Raw genomic sequence first — 10,958 nt, forward strand, 5'->3', positions numbered from 1 at the left:
TGGAGAGGCGCGGCGCAGGACGGCGAAGGCGGCACCGGCGGGCGCGGGACGGAGAAGAACTCCGGTGGCGGCGCGGGATCGGCGGCGGAGAGGCGCGGGCGCGCGGCGGTGCGCGCGGGCCGAGCGGGCCGGCTGCGGGCCGAGCGGGCGGCTGCGGGCCCCGCGGGCCGGGCGGCGGGGCGTGGTGGCGGAGGCCACGTGGCAGGCGCTGAGAGGCTGGGAGCGGCGGCGCGGTTACGTCCGGTCCGGGACGGACATGTCCGGCGGGCGAGAGAGGAAAGATCTAGGGTTTCATCCGGGATTTCGGGGGGGAAGATGTTTTTATAGGTAGAGGGAGCTAGGAGAGTCCAAATGAGGTGTGGTTTTCGGCCATGCGATCGTGATCGAACGGGCGAGAGGATGGAGGGGTTTTGGATGGGTTTTGGGCCACTTTGAAGGGGTGTTGGGCTGCAACACACACGAGGCCTTTACGGTTCCTCGGTTAACCGTTGGAGTATCAAACGGACTCCAAATGGTACAAAACTTGACAGGTGGTCTATCGGTGGCGTACCAAGGCCACTTGGCAAATCTCGGTCCATTCCGAGAAAATTTAACACCCGCTCACAAAAAAGACAAAAGGGGGCGCCGGAGGACATAAGAGTGTCGGAATGCAAAACAGACAACGGGGAAAATGGTCGGATGCATGAGACGAACATGTATGCAAATGCGATGCACATGCTGACATGATATGAAATGCATGACACGCAAACAATTGACAAGGCAACAACAACGAATAACTGGAAGACACCTGGCGCAACGGTCTCGGGGCGTTACAGTAAGCCGCCGCATCAAATAACGGAGCCGTCGTGCACACAACCGACGGCAACCGACGCTAAGTTAACCCTAGAAAGAAGAAACCCACATTAGCCCGCGTGATCACTGTGTATATCACGACGAGTAGCACTACCAGAACAAGATGTGCGATGACCTGGACCGCCGGAAAGCTAGGTTACCCGCCCTGCTAGGTTAACCACTACGACGATAACGGCGGCAGGATGCTGCCGCGAGCGAGACAAATATGGGGAAACGGGATGCGGTGCCTGCGAGCGCTGGAGGTTCACGACGGTGCCGCGCGCGCTCTCGGACGAGATCACTGCCGCCGATATTTCTACAGAACCTCAACAGAATGATGGAAGAGCTGCGTGAATGATGGAGCTGCGTGATTGATGTATCGGCCGTCGGCAGGTCATACCTGGTCGTGGGGTCGTGTCATCTTTTTTTCGAGATGTCACCGTATACAGACGTATGAGTTATACGGGTTATACGGGACTTGGATATGGGCAGCGGCAGGCCGGAGAAAAAAATATATGACGGGGGTCAAGAATACCCCTAGGAAATTGAGTTAGGGGGGTGAACCGGAGCAAGGCTCCTGTCTATCGGGCATGAACCCTGTTCGTGACGTTTCAAGCAGGGTGCCCTCTTCCAGACTTGTTCTCTGAATATGAAACCACAGGTCCAAGTAAGCACGCGCGGAGGAAAACGATTGCATGCATATCCAATCGCACCGCTGCGCAACTACGTACGTACGTGCTTGGGCCGCCTATACCGTGCACCACGATGCACGTCAGACAAAGTGAACGCGTGCTTCTCCCGTGATGCATCCACACGCCTCAAACTGGCTGGCCGATGGCTATTTAAGCTCGATCTTCTCCCATATCGATCTGCACCAAGACAGCTTACTACTAGCTAGCTAGAGATCAGTTAACAGCTGATTGTGGACACCAGCTACGTACGTACACATCCTCGCTCACAGGTTGCAAAATGGCTTCTCTCTCGAGTAGTCCATGGCTTCATCTCCTACTGCTTCTCGTGGCCATGGGCGGCACGTTCGCGGCCGCCGGTGGCAGCGGGAACCCCACCGCCGGGTTCCAGAAGGTGCAGCTCGCCGACGGCGATTTCCAGGTGCAGAGCCCGTACAACGTGCCGGAGAGCCAGCGGTTCCAGTACCGCAACGGTGTGCGGACGTTCTGGGTGCACCGAAATGACAAGCCCTTCAACACCGTCACCCACACCAACCCGCGCTCTGAAGTCAAGCTCCGGGTAAGTACATAGCAGCACATTGTTGAGATTCCTCCTGCCATGGAGTCACATAATATATGATCTATGCGCTTCCAGGGCCACGACTACTCGTCGGGGGTGTGGCAATTCGAGGGCTATGGCTACGTGCCGTCGGGGACCTCCGGCGTGTCGGTGATGCAGATCCACAACGAGGAGGGCGCCGCGCACTCGACGGTGTTGATGTTGCACGTCTACGACGGCGTCCTTCGGTTCTACAGCGGGGCGGCCATCGAGCCCGACATCTACGACCGGTGGTTCCGCCTCAACGTGATGCACGACGTCGGCGCGTCCACGGTGGCCGTGTACGTCGACGGCGAGCGAAAGTTCAGCACCAGCGTGACCCCCAGCGAGTCCTACTACTTCAAGTTTGGGGTGTACATGCAGCACCATGACCAATCCAGCTGCATGGAGTCACGATGGACCAACGTCACGCTCTATACTAAGCACTAGGCGGTAGATAGCCATGTCTGTTGGTAATGCGTACTAGCATGCCGTATATGTTTACACCACCCCATGTATTACATTATTACCACCAGAAGTTGAATAAAGGTTGTTGCTTGGAGTAGTACACGCACATGTGACCCCTAACGTGCCCGTGACTTCTTTCTCAGAATTATTTTATAAATATATACATATTTATGTAGTGATTAGTAAGATGAATTTTAAGTACCGTTAAAAGGAGTAGATAATATAACGATCATTTTTCTGTTAGGGTAAACCACCGAACACTCCTGCTCGAGCCCTGGAGCAAAGAAAAAGGGCGATCGTTATGAGTAATTCGTCCTTTACTTGCCGGGCACTTTCCTCTTCTCTCCATCCGATAACCGAAACACGCGTACTAATCATGCTTCTTTGATTCCCTCTTGTCTCGCAAAACTATAGTGTGTTGACCTATCACGTGATCAAGTTCCCAGAGATGGGTAGCGGACTTCTGTCGATGCTCTTCGCGAAGGAGAAGGTGCCGGGATGTGGCGGCAACGAGTTCGACTTGATTTAGAAAGAAAATTGTGAATACACATACACATGTGTACTATGTATTTATAAAATTTTACGCAACCTCTGTAACTTAACATAAGACGTTTATTAAGTTAGAGAGGAAGTAATACTTTTCACATGTGGCATACAAAACAATATCTATTTCAAATGGGCCAGAAAAGTTGTTGGGCTGACTTTTATCCGTGTAGCCTACAAATCACAATATTTTCAAACAAATTTTCACAGGCATTACTGCACACATATTAGTTTTCACAAGAATTTTTTTAGAAAAATATTTAAATATGAATTTTGTTATTATTTTAAATACCAAGTTCCATGAAGCAATACGCCTGCACACCTGGTGAGGGCCATACGCCGACGTTCCTATTCCTAGTGAGAGGCACAATGTATCTCCTAAGTTTTCTAAGCTTCGGCTTGGCGGCATGGTGGGCGAGTGGCACCCTGCAGCGGGTTTGTTGGCGCTGTTCCGTCCCTGATGGCCTCGGGCCTGCATTCTCCGATGTCCGTGGCTTGCGGGGCCTCTGCCGGCGCAGCTCCGGCCCCAACGACCAAGTAGATGCATTCTCCTCCAGCTTACTTTGCCCATCAGTGTCCTGTCTGCTACGACCCCATCAGATTGGATCTGTGTTCCTCCGGTTCCTAGCTTGTCGGTGTTGCCGGTTGCCAATGATTGCCTTGTGCAGGTTTCTCTCCGCCTCGTCGCGTCCCCAACGCCGTATACCTCCACGCCTCACCTTGGGCTAGATCCAATGCTCGTGTGTCCGATGGCGCTCAGTGCCACCTCCGGCGACAGGTGCAGCCCCACCAACTCTCTTCTTGACGTGGCAGTTTCGGCCGATGTTTGACTTCCTCATCATAGAGTCCATATTCGGTGGCCATGGGATTGCTTAGACTCAGTCCAAGGAGAAATCCTTGCTTAGCTAGCCGGTGCCGGCAGCGGCGTCACTCACGAGTGTTGTTTTCTCTTATTGAAGGTGTGGCCATGGACTCCATCGATGCCCCTCTTCGAGCTCAGCGGAACCCTAGGTACGGTTCTCCGGATCGGATGGAGACGGCGTCTCGGCATCATTCTCCTTCACGAAGGCGCTATCTTGTCCGCTTGCGGTGTCCTTGGTGGCGACTTTGCCGATGTTGGATCCATTGCTTGTTCGGTCTACCTCTCTAGATGGGTCTTGGTGGGTTTAGCTGTGTGTATCCTCTGTTCCGGGCCAACACCCAGGAAATGCACGCTCGGGGTGCATCGAGGCCTTGGGAGGCGCACATTGTCCCGTTTGTATGTGAGTGGTTCGCGGCTTGAGGTGTTTGGGACTACTTGAAGCATCTGTAACCGGAGTTCTCATATCATTATCAAATGTTCGGGCAGCCTCCCTGATCACAGTCTGGCTTTTTTTGTCACCTAACCGGACACCTTAAACCGGGTGTTTCTATACATCGCTTGCGAGCGGTAGCACATGTGTCGCTTGCGCGCCATCTTAAACAGGCCTGGCCCATCCGAGGGAGCAAGCGCCTGCAAACAAGCGTTGTGGCACGAGTGAGTAAGCACCAACTAGCGTGTTTGTTTTTCTTTCTTTAGTCTCAAAAAATGTTTTCTTAATGGCCACAAATTCAATTCTGATCATTTCTGGAAACGAGAAAATTCTATAAAAATACCCGAATATGTTTGGAAATGTGACAATTACATGAAATTCCTCAAACATTTTCTGAAAATAAGACCAAATTTGGTAAATAGGAACATTTTTTGGAATCCTAAACAAAAACTTTGAATTCAAAAAACCCTCAAATTCAAATTCTATTTTTTGGATAATAGAACAAATTTTCAAATATGGTGAGCACTTTTACCAAGGACATACTCAACAATTATTTAGTATATGATGAACATCATACATATGTAATGAACATTTTTAAATATACAGTGATGTCTTTTACAAAATACACAGTGAACAATTTTTTAATATACGATGGGTATTCTAATTGTATGCACTGAATTATTTTCTAGTATACGGTGAACAATTTTCAGTTACACGTTTTTTGATATACGGTGAACATTTTTTGAAATTCACGAGCAATTTTTGACATCCCAATTTTTGTTTTAAAAATGTTAAGTCTTTTTTAAAATTTGTGAACATTTCTTGAAATTGTGAAAATTAAATAAATTCCAAACATGTTTTGAGAAAACACAAATACATTTTTAAAAATGTGAACATTTCAAAAAATGCTAATAATTTTCTAAATTTTGAACATTTTAATTTTTTATGAAATTTAAATACTGAGAAGAAAAAAGAAACAGAAAAACCAAAAGGATGAAAACCTGAAAAGGAAACAAAAAACCAGTAAAAAATAGTGATGAGTTTAAAAGAAAGAGAAAGAAAGGAAAAAAGAAAAAAACATAGGGAAGAAAAGAAACATCCGGAAGCTTCCCCAAAATGTTGGGTATCCTTCCGCTTGGTGGGCCAGGCCAATCGGCGCCATAACGCTCACAAAGAGTGACATATATCATTTGCGTCTTAAACTGACCCATACGTCCAGGTTGCCCCGCACCCTCAAATATCCATTCCATATGTGAGACGGATATGATGACACTTGGATGCGTCCATTACGTCGAATTTGGTTCATGTTGGTCCATCCTGACCCCACAAATATGTGTCTCTGTCGATCCCTGACAAAACATAGCCACTTTACTTCACTCCAGTCCATGCCGATGCGTCTACAAACTTCTCTCCGACAATCTCCGACGCGACGGAAGGCGGATCGGACTCTGAAAATTCCAGATCTCTCGTCTCGGACCTCATAGAAACTAGTACTACGACGCAAGAATGTCCCAGCATGGGCGTACTGCGACGTACGCTGTCTATCCGTTTCTGCTCCGGTGCTCCCCCCAGGCTGAACGCGAGGGGAAAAACACAAGGACGGCCAGGATGAACCAAAAACGATTCATCACGAGGCGCACGATCGTCTTTGTTGCCCCCGCGTATAGCCATCGAGGAGCCCTGGGAGGCCCGTACGGGCCCGGTTAGATCGTATGTCCGGCCCTATACGTATTTGTATATGGCATGCGTTTCGTTTTCGCATGCAGTCGCCCGCGGCCGTGTGGCAGCACGTGTCCATGGCAACAAGCCAAAACTGTCCCATCATATAAATGTGGATGGCAACTACCTCCGGCCTCATCGCCCACCATTTCCCCCCGCCACATCGTCTCGCTCTCCACTCCCTCTCCTTTCCCACCTTGTCGTCTCTCTCTCCCCAATCGCATCCTCTCCATCACCTCCATTGCCATGGAGGACGCTGATAACCCACAAGTATAGGGGATCGTGACAGCTTTCGAGGGTAGAGTATTCAACCCAAATTTATTGATTCGACACAAGGGGAGCCAAAGAATATTCTCAAGTATTAGCAGCTGAGTTGTCAATTCAACCACACCTGGAAACTTAGTATCTGCAGCAAAGTGTTTAGTAGCAAAGTAATATGATAGTGGTGGTAGCGGCAACAAAAGTAAAGACAACAAAGGTAATGTTTTTGGTATTTTGTAGTGATTGTAACAGTAGCAGCGGGAAAGTAAATAAGCGTAAACCAGTATATAGAAAACTCGTAGGCACCGGATCAGTGATGGATAATTATGCCGGATGCGATTCATCATGTAATAGTCATAACATAGGGTGACACAGAACTAGCTCCAATTCATCAATGTAATGTAGGCATGTATTCCGTATATAGTCATACGTGCTTATGGAAAAGAACTTGCATGACATCTTTTGTCCTACCCTCCCGTGGCAGCAGGGTCCTATTGGAAACTAAGAGATATTAAGGTCTCCTTTTAATAGAGAACCGGAACAAAGCATTAACACATAGTGAATACATGAACTCCTCAAACTATGGTCATCACCGGGAGTCACTACAAAAAAATACACTTCCGTGATGATACGTGTTTGTCACAGTAGGTCGCTTTTTTTGTCATGCATGTACATCCATGACAAATTTATGATAGAATCAAGATAGTCATACCTGTGCTGTCGTAGAAGTGTTCCATGACATTACCAAAATTATCATCACGGAAGTGTCCACTTCCATGACGATAAATCACGCGTCACAGAAGTGCTTTCGTCAAGGGTGACCGACACGTGGCATCCACCATAACGGAACACCGTTAAGCTATCGGGTCGGGTTTTGGATCCGATAACCCATTAACAGCCCCGACCAATGGGAAATTTCCACGTGTAAAATTTTTATTGGCCGGACGAAACACGTGTCAGCTTGTCAGTGGGTCAGATAGGCGCCTATGATACGTCGACATGTGGCACGGCCCAACAGAGGCCCATTCCTGTGTAAAGGCCGGCCCGTTTGACTTGGTGAAAAGCTGGCGGCCCGGCCCATGGAAAGCCTGTTAACGGCCTGTTCGGATATAGCCCATTTACAGCCCGCTAACCGAAGGCCCGTTACGCCCTATGCGAATTAGGCCCAGTAGCGTCATCTGGGCCATGCAATATGATTCCAGCCCGTTTTCACTTCTGGCCCATGTATGGCCCATGACGTCTTTCGGCCCATATGAGGCCCTATGTAACTCTTGGCCTATTAACGGCCCGTGGTGAAACTGGCCCGTAATAAACAGTGTATCACTTTACACCCGCTAACGGCCTGTGGTGAAACTGGCTCATGATGAACAGTGTATCACTTTATACCCATTAACGACCCGTTATACTGTTGGGCCGTTTCCAGCCCATGTTATCTTCCGGCCTTCTTCAGAGCCCATTTATTCTTGGGCTCATTTCCAGCATTCGTTTACTTACGCCCGTTACTGTCATTTTCTGCTTGTGGGCCAAATTCAGCCCGTGGTTACAGTAGGCCCGTTTGTGGTCCGTTAATATGTTGGGCCGTTTTCATAGCGTCGTCAAATACGGCCTATTAACGATGGCCCGTTATGGTCGGCCCATGAATGGACGATTCCAACTCTAGCCCGTTTACGGCCAGAATGCGGTCTGTTCGGCCTATGTTTGGCCAATCGATCATACGGCCCGTAGAAGGCCCATTGATGATACATCATGTAGAAGGCCCATTGATGATACGGCCCATAGAAGGCCCATTGTTTCTATGGCCCGTAGAAGGCCCACTGCTTCTACGGCCCGTAGAAGGCCCACTATTTATACGACCCGTAGAAGGCCCATAGTTTCTACGGCCCGTAGGAGGCCAAGTGTCACTACAGTAAATATTAGCCCATGGTTATTGTGGCCTAGTTTTAAAAAATAGGTTATTGCAGCCACTAGCAAACCGCAGAAAAAGAACTGCAGTGACTACAAGCAAACAAATAAACAAGACAACAAGGAAATAAATAAGCAAGCAACTTACACTAGGCTATCACGGCTATTACACATATTACATCCACTGGGCATCAAAGTGCGCCACCAGTGCAAATATAGGGAACACAACAGCATATAAACGTCGCAGCAAAACAAGTCCAGAACTGAAACCACTTCAGAAGAGCTCAAGAAACAATATCCTGGGTACCCATAATGCTGGCAAGATGCTTAGCAAGCTTATTAACTTTCTCTTATTTGGCGCTTAAGTCCTCCAGCGCTTGCTGTTGCACCAGAAAGTATGCATCTGAATTCTGCAGGGACTTCCTTAGTCCTTCGGCTTCCTGTCGCATAACATCTGATCGATGTCTTTTAACTTGAAGTTGAGACTCAAGAAGCCGAACTGATTCAGGCAACGAGTTCGAAGAGCTGGTGCCAACAGTGGTAGCCAGTAACTTTAACACTACATCAAGACAGGGCTTTGGGGTTGTCTCAGTGTCTTCAATATAGTTTTTATCAGCTTTCTTGGAGACCAATAGGGATGTCTCACTATCTTGAACCTTATCTGCATTACTTCCTTTACCATTGCATAACAGGGTACTCTTGTCCAATACTTTATCCGCGTTCTAAAAGAGAAACAAACAAACAAACACATCTCAGGTTTACCAGTTTAGTAGTAAGGTGGACAGGATAACAGCATGAAACAAACATATATCTATGTAGTATGGTCACTATATGGTCTATATCATTCTAGTTTATGTTGCCAAATCAAGATAGATACAGTTCGAATCATATCTATTTAAGACAAAGCAACATAGACAGAATATAAGTGTGGGAAACTACATAGCAATAACAACACTTGTAATGTGCATGGCATGAGAACATAACTGTTTATTCAATTGAAACTGAAATCAACATAGAGCAAGTTACAATAGCAAACAGCCAAACACGTTGAAGAAACAGGTTTAAAACATACCTGTTGCGCCATTGGAGTTTCAATTGCATCCTTCAAATTTGAAATTAGTTGGTATCAGTAAATAGAGTGATGCAAGAGCAAAGTAGTATGAACCATAGCTACAGAACCTGACCTGAGAACAATTCTTCTTTTGCTTTAAGCGTTGACTTCGGGTTCGGAGTGGTGGTCCTCGTGATTTGGGCACTGCAGTTGCCTTACTAACTACTCGTGTTTGGGTGCTCTGTGGTGGAGACGGTGCTGTGTCAATGGGATCTGGGTGTCTATCTACTGGGGTTGGGGTTAGAAGGGGTGTAGCTGGTTCTCTGTCCAACTGGGTAGGGGTATAATCTGCATGAGTGTAGGTTATGTGTGGTGGGGCTGGTTCTTGGGCAAGTACAACCGTGGTTCTACCTGCATCGACAGGTAGCACGATCTTTTTTGAAGACCGTGTTTTTAGTCCCACAGATACTGCCATCACTCCCTCCAATTGAAATGGGTGATAAACAAGAAAAGTAATTGAATGTACAGACATTGTAAGATAGACAGGTGCAATGGATAGTAGGGAAGAAAACATGGCATGAAATAATTCACATTTATGTTGTCTAAGCAAACAAAATAGCAGGACATAATTTCACATATATGATGGCTAATTAAACAGGATAGCATGACACAATTTCACATGTATGATGGCTAACTAAACAGGATAGAATGACATACTTCAAAATATGATGACTATGTAAACAGGATGACATGAAATAACTATATGATGTGTCTATTAAAGTGGTTGGCATGCCATAAATCACAAACATGCCGTCGATGGAAACATGATGGCATGATATAATTCACGGATAGAATGACATAATTTAAATATGATGACTATGTAAACAGGATGAGATGATATAACTATATTATGTCTTTAGAAAATGGGTTGGCATGCCATAATTCAGATACATGCTATCTATGTAAATATCATAGCATGACATAATTCAAATATATGATTTATATACTAAGGAAGTGAGCAGAGGGCAATCACATATATGATGTGTCAACTAAGGAGATGGCATTCAATATTGTGTATATGATGTAAAAACTAAGCATTGCAATACAACATTTGCATTACATGAGTAATATAACCCTGCCAAGTTTGAGCATACACCTCAGGGGGATAATAGGACTGGTCATCTGCCTCTGAATCCTCCTCTGAAGAGCTATCTATAATCAGCAAGATATCTGCTTCAGCAGGTAGCATTGTCTGCTCTAAAGACCTTGTTTTCACTCCAGATTTGTCCATCACCAATTCAAATGGCTGATGCACAGGAAGAGCAGTTGAATATACAAACATTGTCGACAAAAGCAATGAGAAATACAAAAAAAGGACGACATGATATAATTCACATATATGACGCTTGCCTAAACAGCATGGCATTGCATAATTCACATACATAATGCCTTGCAACAAGATAACATTGCATAATTCACATATATAATGTCTTGCAACAAGATGGCATTGCATAATTCGCATATATGGTAATTATACACTAAACAGGTGGCATTCACACAAAGCATGTCTAAACTAAGCAAATGACATAGCAATGCAAGATACCATACACACGATATGAGCAACA

The 10,958-nt window shown here is 46.6% G+C and overlaps 1 protein-coding gene and 1 pseudogene across 1 annotated transcript; one reads left to right on the top strand and one right to left on the bottom strand.

Annotated features, from left to right (window-relative positions):
• The window catches only part of LOC119271255, a 76,322-nt pseudogene that overhangs the window by 7,848 nt on the left and 57,516 nt on the right, over positions 1-10,958 (bottom strand).
• On the top strand, positions 1,720-2,559 carry LOC119271256 (citrate-binding protein-like). Its single transcript, XM_037553157.1, has 2 exons — positions 1,720-2,079; positions 2,155-2,559. The coding sequence occupies exons 1-2, from the start codon at positions 1,801-1,803 to the stop codon at positions 2,545-2,547; spliced, it is 672 nt and encodes a 223-aa protein (XP_037409054.1). The 5' UTR covers positions 1,720-1,800; the 3' UTR covers positions 2,548-2,559.

This window comes from Triticum dicoccoides, chromosome 3A (assembly GCF_002162155.2).
Source record: "Triticum dicoccoides isolate Atlit2015 ecotype Zavitan chromosome 3A, WEW_v2.0, whole genome shotgun sequence".
Taxonomy (NCBI): domain Eukaryota; kingdom Viridiplantae; phylum Streptophyta; class Magnoliopsida; order Poales; family Poaceae; genus Triticum; species Triticum dicoccoides.

Bases quoted from the DNA above. Each gene is read 5' to 3' on its own strand.
- LOC119271256 (XM_037553157.1), top strand. From the start codon at position 1,801: ATGGCTTCTCTCTCGAGTAGTCCATGGCTTCATCTCCTACTGCTTCTC. The intron at 2,080-2,154 runs GTAAGTACATAG...ATGCGCTTCCAG, and splicing joins GCTCTGAAGTCAAGCTCCGG to GGCCACGACTACTCGTCGGG.